The sequence below is a fragment of the Etheostoma spectabile genome, chromosome 5, assembly GCF_008692095.1.
Source record: "Etheostoma spectabile isolate EspeVRDwgs_2016 chromosome 5, UIUC_Espe_1.0, whole genome shotgun sequence".
Classification (NCBI taxonomy): domain Eukaryota; kingdom Metazoa; phylum Chordata; class Actinopteri; order Perciformes; family Percidae; genus Etheostoma; species Etheostoma spectabile.
The window spans coordinates 163,915-182,261 of record NC_045737.1 but is presented as its reverse complement, the minus strand read 5'-3'; the positions used below and the strand labels follow the sequence as shown (position 1 = coordinate 182,261).

General features: G+C 41.1%; 1 protein-coding gene across 2 annotated transcripts in view; it reads right to left on the bottom strand.

The window, feature by feature from the left end:
* Positions 1–15: 15 nt before the first annotated feature.
* The window catches only part of LOC116689300 (sarcoplasmic/endoplasmic reticulum calcium ATPase 2), a 32,853-nt gene continuing 14,521 nt past the window's right edge, over positions 16–18,347 (bottom strand). The window contains exons 6-21 of one of the 2 annotated variants that reach the window (XM_032515798.1): positions 16,373–16,453; positions 15,262–15,347; positions 14,624–15,088; positions 10,907–10,995; positions 10,581–10,683; positions 8,568–8,699; positions 8,356–8,475; positions 7,500–7,718; positions 7,031–7,366; positions 6,207–6,427; positions 5,924–6,126; positions 5,717–5,802; positions 5,506–5,639; positions 5,273–5,390; positions 3,080–3,200; positions 16–716 (exon numbers count right to left, since the gene is read on the bottom strand). In XM_032515798.1, the coding sequence (XP_032371689.1) occupies positions 703–716; positions 3,080–3,200; positions 5,273–5,390; positions 5,506–5,639; positions 5,717–5,802; positions 5,924–6,126; positions 6,207–6,427; positions 7,031–7,366; positions 7,500–7,718; positions 8,356–8,475; positions 8,568–8,699; positions 10,581–10,683; positions 10,907–10,995; positions 14,624–15,088; positions 15,262–15,347; positions 16,373–16,453 (2,528 nt within the window). In that variant the 3' untranslated portion in view covers positions 16–702. Of the gene's footprint in view, positions 717–2,432; positions 3,201–5,272; positions 5,391–5,505; positions 5,640–5,716; positions 5,803–5,923; positions 6,127–6,206; positions 6,428–7,030; positions 7,367–7,499; positions 7,719–8,355; positions 8,476–8,567; positions 8,700–10,580; positions 10,684–10,906; positions 10,996–14,623; positions 15,089–15,261; positions 15,348–16,372; positions 16,454–18,347 lie in introns of those variants that run through there. The other variant, XM_032515797.1, reaches the window with a different exon arrangement.

Below are 18,347 nucleotides of genomic sequence, written 5' to 3'. Positions count from 1 at the left end.
AGGACGACCAGTGAGTAAACTCTTCATGTATGACAGTTTTATTTACCTGAAACTAAAGTTCATGTGACAAATCGTACAATCATCTCTGAAAATACAGTACAGCAGTTTGGCAAAAACTGCCAGTGGAGCAACTGCCTGGCGTTGTCATGGTTACACGAATGCATCGCTGCACCGCTCCACGCCCGCCTTCCCAACTAAGGCAGAATCTGCTCCGAACATGTTGCACATCTCAGTGCAAAGCAAAAAAGGGTGTTTAGTTTTTAAATATTCCATAAAAGTATTTCCTTAGGAAAGATGAACTATTTGACGAATGTCTATTCTATTTACCAATACTATACGTCGTCTATTACACAAGTCTGGTAAAACAGATGGCTGATTCAGCGGACATGCACCATGGAATAATGTACGGTTGACTGTACGCAGTACCAGGATCTCTGTCTAAAAAGATGGCATGAGAATTGGATCCTAATCTAAGGCTCTTCATGCAAGAGGATGGAAGAACCGATGGAGTGGCGTTGGCTACTTTTCAGACATTTATTTATTAATGGCCATTCTATAAAAAGGATGAATGAACTTTATGAGCCTCTGTCTTCATATTATTTAACTGACATGCAGCTCTTGTAGGATGTGCTGCCCAAAACACACATGCACAACACAAAACAAAACCAAAGTTTCTGCTAGGAATTTAGAGAAGAGGTGGGCTTACTTGGCCTTTTCTGTAAAGAAAAAGAGAGAGGAAGAATCACAATCAGTGGACAAGAATCACAGGCCAGAGTAAAAGCATTAGAGCAGCAAATCATTCAAATTCATCACTACTTATTATACTTAATTAGAAGAGCAAATATATAAAAGGTCATGATATGGGCAGGCAGAAGATTAGATCAAAAGACAAATGGAATAAAAAAATAAAAAATAAGATGTATAAATAAAACAGCACCATGTCCTGTAATGGTGTTGGGGCACTTAAATGTCAGTGTCTATGCCAGTTGCTGAAACATGCAGCCAGTCTACAGTCAAAAATAACCAGCATCAGTGACTGGTCCGGTTTAAAATGCAAAAAGGCTCCTATTTCTACTCAGTGTGTACCTGGCACTTGGTGACATTGAAGGCATTTTCAAAAAAAACAACAACTCTCAAACACCTTCATTTTTCTCCTCTAGTACCATTAAAAGTATATTTACAAAGAAGAAGAAAATAGAAGCTGGTCCTATCAAAGATATCAGGAGCTGTTATTGCTGTCACTGTCACATGAGCAATGACAGACAGCAAAGCTGTGTGTGCAACCACATAAAGAGTGCTAGTTAACATGCAGGTCAAAGTGTACTCACTCTGCAGGTAAACAGGGGGGAGGCATTGGAAGAAACAACAATTAGAACTAACAAACACAAAGCACTCACTGGCTTGGTATTATTCGAGCAGGCAAGCAGAAAGGCTGAGACCACGCTTAAGTAAGCTAGTGTAGATGAATGGAGCGCGTTGACAGCAACAACAAAACAAATCCATCCAGAGATTGTACTTGGTGTGCTATGTACAGATAGACAGACTTTTCCAATGACCGGCTGTCCATGTTGTGCTCAGTTGATAAGACTAACAGCATCTTGGTGCCTTTTTACATATTCAAGTACAGTATGTGCACATTAAACATACATTATAAAGATAACGGTTATTAAGATGCAAAATTAAGATTGAAAGTTGAGAATGAATCTCAAAAGTCTGACTTAAAACTAAATCAAGACAAATGTGTTTTTTTTTTCCTTCAAGTAAACAAATTTAACAACAGACTTTTATCAAAAATTGCCCTGTATCCTATTGGTTACGTATTGTTGTCCTTGTTTCCCTCCAATAACAAAAAGAAAAATGGAAAATATATTAGAAAAACATTACAATGTGTGCGAGGACTTTGTCTCTATTGCAAAACAAAAATTGGTGCTTACCTCAACACTGAAATGATTAAGACAAATGTGTAGTAATGGTTGTATTAACAGCATTGAGGTAGCTGTGCTCTGCCTAATGCAGAAAATAATGAATGATACTGCATGGAGCTCAAAAATGACTTTAGGGATTCCTGCCAGGGTAAATACACTACCGGGCAAAGGTTTGGGGTCACTTACAAATTTCCATTCCACTCCATTATACACACAATACCAGCTGATCTGAGTGGGGGGGGCTGATCTTTAATGCAATATCTACATTGCACATTATCAGCGACCATTCATCCAATGTTCATCTGTTTAGTAATATGGTATCATTTTTACAAACTTACTGAGAAAACATTGAAGAACCCTTTTGCAATTATGTAAGCACATAATCAATGTAATCTGAAAACTGCTGCGCTGGTTAAAAAAACATTGCAACTGATCTCAGCTGGTATTCTGTCTTTAATGGAGTGCAATGGAAATTTCTAAGTGACCCCAAACTTTTGACCGGTAGTGTAGATATTCAAGTCTTTGCCCCAAAACTAGTATTGTCCTATACGGTCTTTAGAATTACATCCTCTTCACACCCAGCATTCTTGTTCCCACATCCTTTTCCCTAAAAATTACAAAATATGAATTATCATAAAATAGTGTCAATTCTCTGTACAGCTCAACAAATAGCTCAGACAGGGTGGGCATCTGTCTCTGTTCCAAACAGAGGATCAAAAGAGAGAAAAGCGTAAATGGTCAAATAAAACACATGGACATAATGTAAGTCATTAAAATATGACTAATCCCCAGTCCCCCCCCCAAAAAAAATATGTATCGGTGAAAATGTCCTAAATACAAAAGATTTGACAGAAGACAGACTGTCAGAGCAGGTGCAAGTGTTGACTGTAAGTTGTTCCGAGTTAATGTAACTGTGTTAGATATGTATGTGTGTGTGTGTGTGTGTGGTGTGTGTTAATGTCCACTTCACACTGGTGCACAGGGAGGGTAGTGTGCTGGAGTCAGTCAGGGCCACAACATGGCAGACACGTTAGTGTCGGTGCTGTAGATCCACAGCAAAAGGGGCAGGGAGATGGCCACGAAGGGCCACGAGATGCCCTCGGCACATGCAGACAGAGAGCAGCCTTTGCTGGCCGGCTTCTCCAGCTGTTTACCAAAGTCCAAGTAGTTCCTGGCCACAAACTTAAGCAGCTCGTCCAGCAGGATGACGGGCAGGGAGATCTTCAGCACCATCATCCACTGGGTCGTGTCCAGAGGGGTGATCTGGAAGATGACCTGGGAGAGAGCATGACAGCATTCATAATGTAACATTACAGCCAGGTTGTTGTTGTTGTTGTTTTAAACAGGATTAGGAGTGCACATTGTGTCAGAACAGATCAACCTCTCCCCCTTAAAATGTCACCCTACAGTACATGAAGGGGCATGTAGGTGGATGGTATGGGGTTGCAGAGTGGCCTAGTGCAACGAATATCAAAGGTGGTTTTTTTTTTAATAACTTACCCCCCTTTGAATTTTTTTTTTTTTTTTCAGCCATGTACCCTCTACCAGCTCAAAACATTTTGGTACAAAATGAAAAGCCTATTTAAAGAAGAGCATTACAGCCTTCACCATTTGTGTCTGATTTACTAAACAACAACCCTGTAACTGAAACACACCTAGATGCTGTTTCACATGACTAGAATCCATCACATTCATTTTTTATAGTATACTTACGATATTAATATGGATGACTGATATATTTTTTAAACATTTGAAATGAAATCTCACACATCCCCTGTAGTACTCTGAAGTACCCCATCGGGCCATGTGTACCCCCATTTGAGAATCACTGACCTAGTGCTTGAAGAAATAATTCAACTTGTGGGGAAATAGACTTGTTCATGTTCTTGCCGAGTTTGATGAGAAGAGTGATACCCCTCTCACGTCTGTTAAATATGAAGCTACAGCCAGAAGATGGTTAGCTTAACTTAGCATATCCAAGTAGTAGCCCGCTTCTGTCCAAGGAGACAAAATCCACTTGTCAGAACCTCTAAAGTTCACTAATGGACATGTCATATTCCATTTGTTTAATCCTTACAAAAAACAAAGCGTAATTTGGTTCATGTACCGGACTTTTTCTTGGCTTGACCAGTGACTTGCTGGAGTTTCAGCAGGCCTTGCAACCTCACATTGATGACTCTAGGAAGTCACAGCCCCAGTCAACAAATAGTCCAGCTTTACAAGGATTTTATTTACTTTTGGAGAAAGCCAGAATACCTTCATACATAACGGACAGACATGAGTGGTATACGTCTTCTTATTTAACTCTTTGCAAGAAAGAAAACAAGTGTATTTCCAAAATGTTGAACTATTCCTTTAAAACACATATTATATACTGTGATCGCAACGCAAAAGGTTTGTGCCGAGGACATCTCTCTTTCATTATTTCCTGATTGTGTCCCTACTGTCACCCATCTAATTTTAAGCAAATACATATGTTTTTTTCCTTTTATTTAAAAGATAACTCATCAGTTTCATTACATGTCTGTAAGGAAGCCATAAAACCACTAGGGGGCAATAAGAAGCACAAGACCCCTATTTGCGTGAAGCAGTTCTCCGCTCTGCTAAAGATCCGCGCCAGGTCTATATTCACGCGAGCCGCGGGGCGTTTGGACAGCCAGGTAGGCAGTGATACAGCGAGAGCATCCAGTCAAATTACCAAAAGACACCCCCCAATATCGTTTACGGGTATGTCTCCTCTACAACACCACGGACCGGCCCGTCAGACACCGCCTCCAAGAGCCTGGGTCTGACCGAGGTTTCTTCCTAAAAGGGAGTTTTTCCTTGCCACTGCACTGTTGCTTGCTCTGGAGGGAACTACTAGAACTGTGCGCTCCTTGTGAATTATAGAGTGTGGTCTAGACCTACTCTATCTGTAAAGTGTTTCGAGATAACTCTTGTTATGAATTGATACTATAAATAAAATTGAAATGAATTGAATCTTGGAGGTGGAAAAACATAATAGAGAATGCCAGAAAAGAGAAGGAATGGAGTTTGACTACAGGAGTGCTTGGAGTGGAAGGTAGATTCTAGCTTGATAAACATGTGATTGTTCTGTAAAGTACTTGTAGAGACAATATAATCCGCGAGTCGGGCAGCAAGACGCTCCTGGTGTGGTGTGGCGCATGGCGGAGGACGGAACAAAACTGGAATGTAGCACAGACAGTGGAGAAGTAACTCCTGAAACACAACCTGTGTCCTGCAGTAGTTAACTGGACCATCAAGCAGGCAGCTCATTTCTGAGTTTTGTCTTTAAATGACAGCCCCATTGAGTCATATTTGAACTAACTAGTTTTGTAAAAACTCACAGGCAGAGGTTCCACATAGAGGATGAGGAAGTGGAGGGACATGGAGAGGCAGATGGCCCCCAAGAGCCAAATGTTCTCCCAGGGTGGCATCCGCAGAAGAGACTGGTTCTCCGACAGACTGGACAGAAGAGAGAACACAGATGGTAATTCATTTATACGGTTTGCCCTTCCTTCAATGACTGCAAATTATCCTTAGACAAGAGCTTTGATGTTTCGGAGTGGCACACAGCTACCTGTTGAGAGCATTGCACATCTCAATGGTGACGAGCACAGACAGGGCCATGGTCATTGGGTAGGGCGACTCAAACACGTGGCAGTCCAGGCCATCAAAGTCTGGGTTGTCAGGGGCGCACTGGAGGAAGTGGCTCTGCAGGGAGGAAAGCAGGGGAGTGAGGGAGCGGGGGGGGGGATCTGAAGCATAAACAATCGGACAGGCAGACTTACCAGCTGGTACAGAGTGAGTTGAGGTCCATCTTCAGAGACTGTAAACCACCAGGCAGCCGCTCCCACTGTGGCTGCTCCCACATAGCCTATGAGCAAAGACACCAAACATCATCATTCACAAATTACCTATTTGTTAAACTGCATGACGGCAAACCAGATATTCTTCTGATGTTATTATCCTTCCATCCTTGTCCATTATCATCTTACATCCAATGGCCAGGTATCTGAAGAAGAGCCAGCCAGAGATGAGGGGCTCCTTAGCATTACGAGGAGGCTTCTCCATTATGTCTAGGTCTGGGGGGTTGAAGCCCAGGGCGGTGGCAGGGAGGCCATCAGTCACCAGGTTGACCCAGAGCAGCTGAACAGGTATCAGAGCCTCGGGAAAGCCCAGCGCCGCAGTAAGGAAGATGCTATCAGGAGAAATAACTCCAGTTAGCAACTGTACTGACACAAAATCGAAAATAAATCCAAATCTAGGGTCATGACTCACCAGACGACCTCCCCCACGTTGGAGGAGATAAGGTATCTGATGAACTGCTTCATGTTATTGTAGATAGCTCTGCCTTCTTCAACAGCGGCCACAATGGAAGAAAAGTTGTCATCGGCGAGGACCATCTCAGAGGCTGACTTGGCCACGGCAGTGCCAGAGCCCATGGAGATGCCAATCTCTGCCTTCTTCAAAGCAGGGGCATCATTCACTCCATCACCTGTCTGGGGAGAAATATTTTGTTACAGAAGAGTGATTTCTTTACTCTAACACAAGCAAATCAATCCAATATACATGACGTTTCCAAGGCCAACAAAGACAGGATACCTACAGGTTTCAACATGTTTAAAAGGTCCCATGGCATGACAATTTCACTTTACGAGTTATTTTTAACATTAATATGCGTTCCCCCAGCCTGCCTATGGTCCCCCAGTGGCTAGAAATGGCGAAAGGTGTAAACCGAGCCCTGGGTATCCTGCTCTGCTTTTGAGAAAATTAAAGCTCAGATGGGCCGATCTGGAATCTTGTTCCTTATGAGGTCATAAGGGGCAAGGTTACCTCCCCTTTCTCTGCATTGCCCGCCCAATTTGTCCCACCCATGAGAGAGAGAGAGACATCATGGCTTTCAAACGAGCAAAGTGGCAGTTGGTCAAGGCCACACGCCCAGCCTCCACCTTGAACCCTAAACCAATAACGACCAATTACCAGTTAAGACCAACTTCACAACCAAAATATAGACGCTTGTAAACCCAGGCTACTTCAAATAAAATGAGAAAACACTAATGATCAGTAGGAAAGTCTGCATAATCAGATTTCAGACTTCATACCATAGCAGTGATCTCGTCAAATCCTTGCAGGATCTCAACAATCTTGGACTTATGGGAAGGCTCAACGCGGGCAAAACAGCGAGCGTTAGTCACAGCATCACGCTGAGCAGCGGGCGAAAGTTCGTCAAACTCCCGCCCGGTGAAGGCCATTTGCTCGACATCATCCTCCTCGCTCAGGATCCCAATGCGACGGCAGATTGCCACAGCTGTGCCCTTGTTATCTCCTGTGATCATGATGACGCGGATGCCGGCTTGGCGGCACAGCTTAATGGAAGCAGCCACCTCCTGTCTGGGAGGGTCCAACATGCCGACACAGCCGACGAAGGTCAGGTCGGACTGGAGGCAGAGAGACAAAGACGTGACTCAATCCTGGGACTGAAAAGAATACTCCACAAGTAGACACCAAATCCAGCTATGTTTATTAAAACATCCAAACAATTGTACCAAACGTTACATAAAAAAATCTCACCTCGTATGCCGCGAATTTGATAGGGTCTGACAGAATCATGTCCTCCATTTTGGGTGGGCTGTCTCGTGTGGCAAGAGCCAGGCACCTAAGGGTGTCACGTCCTGTCCCGTACTCACGGATCACAGACATGATCTTTTCCTTGATTCCTTTGCTTAAGGGAACTTTGCTGTTGCCAACTCTGATGTGGGTGCACCTCTCAATAACTCCCTCTGGGGCCCCCTTTGGAGTAGAACATAGGAATAACATATTCACAACATGGTAGCAGACTGTCAGCAGTGGTGGAAGAAGTATTCAGATCCTTTACTTAAGTTAAAGTACTCATACCACACTGTAAAAATACTCTGTTAAGTCCAGCACTGAAAGTACTGTATGTAAGTATCATCAGAAAAATGTACTTTTAGTATTATATGTGAAAGTACTCAATGCAGAAAAATCAACATATTTTAGAAAAAAGAGACGATCAAAACAGTTCTGTCAATCAACTCAATGTTCAATTGTCTAATCATTTCAGCTGTACTTGTAGGAGGTTATATTGTTGGGAAGTTTAATTTATAATAAAACATTTTAATAACTTCAAGCGTTTTGTGTGCCAAAATCTAAATTTGTAAAGTATCTAGTAACTAAAGCAGTCAGATGAATCAATTAGAGTAAAAAGTACAATATTTCTCTTTGAAATGTAGTGGAGTAGAAGTAGAACATAGCATTAAAAGAAAAGACTCAAGTGAAGTACAAGTACCTCAAATTTGTACCCAAGTACAGTATTTGAGTAAAAGTACTTCGTCGCATTTTAACACTGGCTGTCAGGCATCAAAAGCAAAGCTATCGACTAGTTCTCTGTACGTTTCTTTCAGTATACCTTGACAAACATCTTGCCCATGGAAGAACGAGACTTGTTGGGGGTGCAGTAGACAGACATGGACTTCCTGTCTCTGGAGAACTCCAGGGTGACCTCCTTCTTCATCAGCTGCTTGATCACCTGCTCAGACAAAAAGGACAGACGGAGTGAGAAAAACCTCCTGAGTGAGAGCAGTAGCAGCGTGTAGAGGTGAGGGAGCTGGTGTCACTCACTGAGTTGCAGGCATTAGCTCTGTCAATCTTGGACAGGTTGTGGACTTCAGTGTCAAAAACATTCATCTTCTCCACCAAACAGGTCAGTGCGGTCTCCGTGGCCTCACCCACCTTCTCGTACACACCCTTCACCTGAAACATCCAAAAACATTCACGGTAATATTTTTACCTCATCTAAAAAAAAATGTGCACACTCATTGGATACATTTTAGATTTGCCCATAGAGCTTATTTGAAACAGATGATACCCACCAACATCCCACTAAACAGTTGTTTTAGGGTCTACACTACCGTTCAAAAGTTTGGGGTCACCCAAACAATTTTGTGTTTTCCTGAAAAGTCACACTTATTCACCACCATACGTTGTGAAATGAATAGAAAATAGAGTCAAGACATTGACAAGGTTAGAAATAATGATTTGTATTTGAAATAAGATTTTTTTTACATCAAACTTTGCTTTCGTCAAAGAATCCTCCATTTGCAGCAATTCCAGCATTGCAGACCTTTGGCATTCTAGCTGTTAATTTGTTGAGGTAATCTGGAGAAATTGCACCCCACGCTTCCAGAAGCAGCTCCCACAAGTTGGATTGGTTGGATGGGCACTTCTTGCGTACCATACGGTCAAGCTGCTCCCACAACAGCTCAATGGGGTTCAGATCTGGTGACTGCGCTGGCCACTCCATTACCGATAGAATACCAGCTGCCTGCTTCTGCTCTAAATAGTTAGCACTAGCAAAATGGAGTGATAGCCTTCCTTATTCAGAATCCCTTTTACCCTGTACAAATCTCCCACCTTACCAGCACCAAAGCAACCCCAGACCATCATATTACCTCCACCATGCTTAACAGATGGCGTCAGGCATTCTTCCAGCATCTTTTCATTTGTTCTGCGTCTCACAAACGTTCTTTGTGATCCAAACACCTCAAACTTCGATTCATCCGTACACAACACTTTTTCCAGTCTTCCTCTGTCCAATGTCCGTGTTCTTTGGCCCATCTTCATCTTTTTCTTTTATTGGCCAGTCTCAGATATGGCTTTTTCTTTGCCACTCTGCCCTGAAGCCCAGAATCCCGCAGCCGCCTCTTCACTGTAGATGTTGACACTGGTGTTTTGTGGGTACTATTTAATGAAGATGCCAGTTGGGGACCTGTGAGGCGTCTGTTTCTCAAACTAGAGACTCTAATGTACTTATCTACTTGCTCAGTTGTGCAACGCGGCCTCCCACTTCTTTTTCTACTCTGGTTAGAGCCTGTTTGTGCTGTCCTCTGAAGGGAGTAGTACACACCGTTGTAGGAAATCTTCAATTTCTTAGCAATGTCTCGCATGGAATAGCCTTCATTTCTAAGGACAAGAATAGACTGTCGAGTTTCAGATGAAAGTTCTCTTTTTCTGGCCATTTTGAGCGTTTAACCCCACAAATGTGATGCTCCAGAAACTCAATCTGCTCAAAGGAAGGTCAGTTTTGTAGCTTCTGTAATGACCTAAACTGTTTTCAGATGTGTGAACATGATTGCACAAGGGTTTTCTAATCATCAATTAGCCTTCTGAGCCAATGAGCAAACACATTGTACCATTTGACACTGGAGTGATAGTTGCTGTAAATGGGCCTCTATACACCTATTTAGATATTGCACCAAAAACCAGACATTTGCAGCTAGAATAGTCATTTACCACATTAGCAATGTATAGAGTGTATTTCTTCAAAGTTAAGACTAGTTTAAAGTTATCTTCATTGAAAAGTGCTTTTCCTTCAAAAATAAGGACATTTCAATGTGACCCCAAACTTCTGAACAGTAGTGTATGTGTGTAACAGTTATTGATTATGTTTTGGTAAAGTACATCTGTTAAAGGTCCCATATTGTAAAAAGTGAGGTTTCTGTTTCCTCTTTTATTTACCTAGTACTGGAGTGGTGTGGGTTTGAGTTCTTGTCTGTTAGATCCTTATTAAGCGTACACACACACACACACAACTCTACACTTATGACATGTCAAGTAGGAAGACAGAGTTCAGACCTCGTTGAAGTCCAGAGAGGAGTCATTACACAGAGCACAGATTGTAGCCAGTTCAACCAGGGCATCATGCTGGGAGGTTTTCACTGGTTTACCATCCTGGTACCTGAGGGAAAGTACAAACTATTAACCTGTGCGTATGTACGTGTGTGAGTGTACAGTTCATATAACATTAAAAACCTTTTCGATTGTTGCATTAAAATATACAAAATAAAAGTTATCAAATAAAATAAAATAATCCTTTAATCTACAATTCAGTCAATTTAAAAAAATATTTTCAGTTTCATTAATTGTTTTGTCTGTTACATATTCAGCTGTGAAGTACTCACACTTCTCCCTCAGGTGCGTAGGTAGAACCTGTGATGGTGAACTCCGACAGAGCACAGCTGTCACCTTCAGCTTTGTTGATGACGAACATCTGGAGAACAAGAGAGCAAGTGGGACAAAAAGAAACGTGATTTTTTGAAACGCAGACACCATTTGATAACTGACACAGCAGGTGGCAGCAGAAACCTCAGAAATCCCAGCAGATCTTAAGAGCGAGAGCTCTTTTTGACAGTAGATCAGCCTGCAGTGTTACACTGTCTCTCTGTGAGGGCTTTGCTAGGTGGCACACTGCATAATGTGAACAAGGGTGTTTAGTTTTCCTCCTTAAGTTAACAGAAGAGACTGCCAAGGAGCGATTAAAGAGAGACGCTGTGCCCAAAAGACAGAAGCCGTGGTGCCAGGCCTGCTCCTGCTGGACGCTTTCATCCTTACAGGCACACAGCTTGTGAGGGATTGGTTATATCAGAACATAGGGGATGACAGCTAGTCCAGCCCTGCTGTTTTTCTCTGATGATTAGAGACTTATTTTATGGACATTATTTATTTAAAAAAACACTTGAGATTGATGAATACTTGCTCTTGAGGGGATTGGGTCTCAGTAAAAATAAAAGTGTGGTTTAGAACTACTCTTTCACAATCTGTAAAGTATTCTGAGATAACTTGTGTTATGGTTTAGACACTATAAATACAACTGAATTAAATTAAATTATGGTCAGTACAAAACATTACATGCTAACTATTTTTTTGTTTAACATACATTTTTGGGGATTTTAGGCTTTTATTTGATAGGACAGCCCCAGACAGGAAAGGGGAGAGAGAGGGGGAACAACATTTGCTGCGGCCAGGGCCGAACCCCTGTACATATGGGTCGCACGCACAACCATACGATTACTATTTAACACATAACAAGCTAATCAGTATGTCCTCCTAACTGACCAAATCCCTCTATCAGGATGCAAAACACTGCATAAGACAAGAAGACAATATTGGGCTGTGTTTGTAATTGCGCACTAAGATACTATCAATACTAAGTAAAATATAGTAAGTAGTGCGTTCCAACTGCACAGTATGTGAATTTTGTGTACGTGAGAAATGCCAGGATGTGTTCGATTAGCAAGAAAGTGTCAAAGTCAGTTTAAAGGACATACTCAAAAGCCACAAAATGCATTGCTGATCTTCAGACTGTTCGATGGCAGACTGTGAGGTTAAACTAGTTAATGGTTGTTAATTACGAATGATGGCGAGTGATGTTAAGGTACAGTTAAGAGTAAGTAAAATTACATATTAAACTGAGTGGAAGACATAACGTCGATTTACATTTCTGATAAACTATTTTCATTCAACGGTAGTTTGGACCGGTAATGTTGTCATCAATGCAGTCGTGTGATAGCCTTGAAACCTAGACGCGCCCTAGTGGCAGCAAATGTAATGTAATTTACAGCCAGTGCCGTCTAGCAACTCTTCGTTGACTGGAAAAACCACTCTAGTCAGGCCAATCACATAGTGTATAGAGTTAGTGGGCGGGCCTAACATTGCGACGGCAGAGTTGCAACGGTTCAGCGATAATTCCCTGCTACTTGTGTATTGTAAATCTCTTTATTTTATTAGGTAAGTTCCATGTTTACAAAGCAAAAAAAAAATCCAAATCAAGACCACGTTTTAAATTATTTCAAATTGAAACTGACATATACTTTGAATCTCTTAAATTGGTAACAAATAAGAAAGCTATTTTAATAACTGGTATATACTCAACACCATTTAATTAAAACTCCTGCTGTCATTAGCATTAATGAAGTTGTAAATTTGTCACTTCTTTGTATCTTTTTATTTGTTTCTGTATAATTTATCACTTTTATACAATATTATTTGCATGTATTTATGTGTAGTTTTGTTTATGGACTGTGATGACTGAAAATTTTAATTGAATGAAAATTTGAATAAACGACTGAAAAAAAAGACTTATAGAGCAAGCAGTGGTTTGTTTGGCTGTTTGGCAATGCAGCCCTACCCTGCCTAAAAGATATTTACACCAGATGCTACAAGACAAAGGCTAGGAAAAAAATCATTAAAGAGCCAGACCACCAGGGGAACAGCCTTTTCTCCCTGTTAAGGTTGGGAAGAAGGTCAGCATTGAGATTCTCAGGAGGAGATTCTACCCTTAGGCTACTAGGATCCTAAATGCCGACTCTGACTTATACTGCAACCCCCATCACACACATATTTGTATTATTATTATTATTATTATTATTCTGTTTTTAATGCACAAATTCAAGGAACTGACAGGATTACATTTCACTTTTTATACACTTATTACATGTTATACGTGGCAAATAAATGGAAACTAACTATACCAGTCAACTAGCTCAGTGACTTCAGGGTGTAAGCTGCAAAATCCGCCAAGTCTGCAGGGTAACGGAATAAACCCAGGGATTGCTGCCAGGCATGGTGGATGAGCTCTCATCTCAATTTTACATTAAATGATAATGCTACCTTGTGTTGAAACCGCTCTGCAGATTAGGTGGTAACATTAGACTGGCTGCTTCCTGCTGAAGCACTGACAATGTGCCGTTGTGGCAAGCTAGTTTGGTTTCACACACTCGAGTTTTTGTTTTGTTTCAGCTTGAAATGATGAGTTGGACACTTTCTGCCATTTTCTCTGGCCTGTCTTGCTATTTTCTTTCTTTTCTTCCACACCACCATAAGCACGTTGTGTGGCAATTGTAATAGTGATCCATGCGGATGTGTACAGTTAAATGAATTATACAAGCTTCAATGCAAAAAAAATGCAATAATAATTTTAGTAATCAAATTACTTCAGAATCATTTCAGCTCTAGTATAAAGTGCGCTAGTATGCAAATTTCTAACACAACCATGGTCTAACTGCATGCAGGTTTATATTCTTTTAGTCATCAGTATATGTTGTTAATTTATCATTCAATGTTGCATGTATGTGAAGAAAATGCTTGCCTTTTTACTGCAATATGGATAAAAACGTTAATTATACAAATTATGAGACAGGAGTGTAAATTCAAGTAGCAAATCTCTTTAGAGGTTTTTTCCTCAGAGCAAATGTTTTCTCTTTTCAGTAGTTTAATACATGGCTCTTTGTGGATCACTATAGATCACTGACAACAGCAGTAATTGCACAATCACAAGGCTATTTACTCATGGCAAGTACAATATCTGTCACATAAAATTTGTACATTAATGCCACGGTCTTATTCAGGCTGTGCCAAATTTCGGAGAAAGCACAGAACAGTCAACAAAAGAGGATTAAACTTTAAGAAACGCTGAAATGTCTTAATGTGGGGCCAAGTAGTGCTGGGTTGTTACTCCCAGAAAGTGAGAAAGGAACTACAGGCTGGCTGGGTGACGCAAGGTCCGTTATGCAACAGCAGCACTGCAAGTCATCCGACACCTCAATGTACATTGGAAAAACGGCAGTATGTTGCCTTTGTGTTCAATAACCTGAATGCCTGATCACAAGGAATACTCCCCCTTTCTGTTTGGACAGACAGTATTAACATGCTGGCTGTGACTGACAGTCAGTTTCTCTAATTGCTGTCACCTTATTCATTCACCAGACAGGGACAACAAAGATGACAAAGCACTGACGACCAACCTGCTCAGCAATGCATCAAGAGAGAGTGTAAGTGTGTGAGAGTGAGTGAGTGAGTGAGCGGCCGTGTTTGTGTGCATACATATGTGAGAGACTCACTCTGCACACAGACATCTGGTTGGTGGTCAAGGTTCCCGTCTTGTCAGAGCAGATGACAGAGGTGCAGCCCAAGGTCTCGACCGATGGCAGGCTGCGGACAATGGCATTCTTTTTGGCCATGCGGCGGGTGCCCAGGGCCAGGCAGGTGGTGATGACAGCAGGAAGACCCTCGGGTATGGCAGCAACTGCCAGTGCCACGGCAATCTTGAAGTAGTAGACGGCGCCGCGGATCCAGGAGCCTCCATGGACGGGGTCGTTAAAGTGGCCGATGTTGATGATCCACACGGCGATGCAAATGAGAGAGATGACCTTTGACAGCTGCTCGCCAAACTCATCCAGCTTCTGCTGCAGGGGCGTCTTCTCCTGCTCGGTGGCCGCCATCTCGTCACGGATCTTACCAATCTCTGTGTTAACACCCGTGGCCACGACCACACCCACGGCCTTTCCAGATGCAATGTTAGTACCCTGAAATAACAAGTAATATAGTACATGTTGGCTCAAGTACATCTGATAGCATCTCACACATCTAGAAATAATAACAGGAGCGACTTTTTCCAGGAAGTTAACAGCAATTAAACAGACAAGATGTTGAAGGACATCAACAGGATGTGTGATAGCGTGTGCAGAGTTAAGCTTACAGAGAAGAGCATGTTCTTCTTGTCCTGATTGACGGCACGAGGGTCGGGCACAGGGTCGGTATGTTTGATGACCGAGATAGATTCACCTACAAAGACAACAGAGGGCAGCGTGTTAAATTCAGTTTGCATTTTCCTCAAATGGGAACAAAGCAAGAGCAATTATCTCTACAGAGAGAGATCTATGGTCATTCACATGCTCATGAATGTTTTAATACAGAAACAAACATGTTAATTGAAAACAGTGTCATGATACATCTCTTGGCTTATTCTGCAGCTAGCTTAAATGCTCTTGTTAAAAAATGCTCTTGTCATCCAGCTATTTTGGTTCTGGAGGATTGATCCATTTGTCTTGAGTGAGAGTATGTTGGATAACGTGCTCTTATTTTGAGAAAATAAAAAGTAGCAACAGTGTAGAGTCTGAAGTTAATTTTAAGTTGCCAAATAGTTTATTCAAAATATACTAAAAATATCAAATAAAACCCTGCTGTAGGCTTGAATAAAACATCCACTTGAACTGTGTGTGCCAGTTACTATTGCATGTGTGACCCTTTCCACTTATTGCAGCCAAAGATATATTTTAAATTATAGAAATAAGTGTCCATATTAGAAAATGAATTCACTGGTAAGGCAAATAAAAAGCTCAAAAAGGGCAAGGTGCTAATATTTAAGCCTTTGTTTAAAATTTCTCATTATTAAGTAAAAGATGGCCTAGTTATCTAGGTTTCTTCGCTCAGTTCAAAAACCTATTTAATATTAAATAACAAGCATAGGTTTACATGTGTGCAATGAAATGCAGGATGGCATAGTCTTGATGCTGTGCAAAAAACATTAGCTTCCAATAAGAATAATAATTAGAAAAAACAGTAAAAATAAGAATTAGAAAAAAAAAAACTACAGGGCAAATAATAAAAGATAACAAAATGATAAAGTTTGTAACTCTCCAGTGTGTATAAATGTAGCATATATTACAGTTGTAAGCAGACAAAACAATAACATTTGATGGTTAAAATGATTAGATTAACTGATGTTATCAGGAGAAATCTAATTGACAAAAAAAATGGCACAGGAAAATAATTTGATGGCTGCGATATCATCAGCAAACATGTCTTACCGGTCAGAATGGACTGGTCTACCCTCAGAGTTGTTGATTTGATTGAACAGATACGGATGTCAGCAGGCACCTTGTCTCCAACTATGACCAAACAGAAGAGAATATACACGAATAAAATTGCAAAAGCATGAGGAGCATGAACATTTGAAAATCTGCAACTGAAGGCTGTTGGATGTTAACAGTTACTATATCATGACATTGTATATGATGGCTCAGTAGTCTTTTACACCACATGAATAGTAACACTAGAGGTTTGATCACCACCGAGTACAATGCTCTTTGTGTGTGTGTGTACACATTCTAAATGAATAATTAACAGTTGAGATGTTGTCTATTTTCTGCATGCAGTTTATTCAGCATTAGTGTAAATCTAAACTGATGAAGCACATGTCATTACAGGGAGGTTGCTGTGCCACACAGCAGCAGAGCTGCCATTGCTGCAGGGATAGAGAAGGAAAGCCAAAGAAAGTAGAGGAAATGAAGGACCTGTGAGCCATAAAAGGCCTGTCTCAAAGGAAAAGGCCAATTTGGGTACATTGGAATTGCTGTGACCCAGTTCAGCTTCCTAATGGTACATAAAGGCAATGAAACTAGGGAAATGGCTCAGGCTATGGCACAGTTCCGTTGACGTAGTCTACATATAGGGCTTCTTAGTTAAAAATGCAAATTGCGTCAGATTCTTACAAAAGGGTTTGGGTTAGCCCCAACCTAGTCTTGCATTGCCGGACCTACAGTCACAGCGCTGTGGAATAAGGTCTGGCAACACCACAGTTACATTCTGGGATAGGAGAAAAAAAAAAAAAGCTCTGTTTTGTTTCCTTTTCGTTAAACCAATCACAATCGTCTTGTTTTGGTGGGACATTTGCTTGCTGCAAAACGCAAAATAAAATATTAAATGAAGTTAACTTTTCACACAATACAGTAATGTGAGCTATTTAAATTAGTTGGATATATGGTTAAACATAATTTGCTTTTTATCACCATGTGTACTTTGTCTTTAGCAATCCCCGCCAAACAGTCCCAAAACATCCCAGTTAGAAAGTAAATGCTGGAAAAGTATTTTTTGTAAATCTTTACAATCATTCACGGAAAGGACCAAGCAGGCCTGCATTGTTGCACGACGCCACATTTTCTTCAAAACTTGCCGTTTTTAGTATGTAGCTTGCTAGCTCAAAAGTTGTTGTTTTCTGAAGCTAAAAAAAAGAGATTTTGAGAACAGAAACACAGAGAGAGAGCATCTTGCACGTAAGTCATGGGCTGGATGTCAGACTTTATCCTGGAAATGTACTTCCGTTGATGACTAACCCCAACCAAAATGGTATAGTTAGAATACAGGAACCCATATTAGCTTGCAAAAAATCTAAGAATGAGGCAAAACACCAAGACAAAGTTGAAATGAAAACCCAAACTCTTGCTCAGGAAAGAAATGAAAACAAAGATTTGGTAAATGTGAAATCATGTACTAATGTCCAGGAGATTCCCATTTAAAAGGAGACACATACCCTCATGCCCTTGAGGGAAGGAAGGGGAAATCGCAATGTGAACAACAATGCATGCAGCCATAAATGGGAAAAGCCCCCAAGTTCTCCAAAGCCCTGATCAGGTTTAAATGTGGCATATAATGGCAGCTGTTGCCTCGTCGTTGCCATAGCATAGGAAGACTCCACGAAGAGACTTGAAGCCATCATGTTGTCTCACCTTACTATTCCATTAACAGGTAAATGTCTACATTTTTACAGATTAAAAAAAAAAAAATGTACAGCCTTGTCGTGCATTTCAAACCTCCTACTACATGAGTAGTAACTTGAAGCTGGATGATTATCAAGTCATTAGATGTCATGTGCCAGGAAATTTGCCAGGAACTCTGATCTGTCAGGAGGGATTGGCCAGTCAGATTGACAATGACAGTTTTTCTGAGGACTACGTTGCATTTTTAAACCATCTGAACCTGGAACGATGAGTCCAACAGAACCTT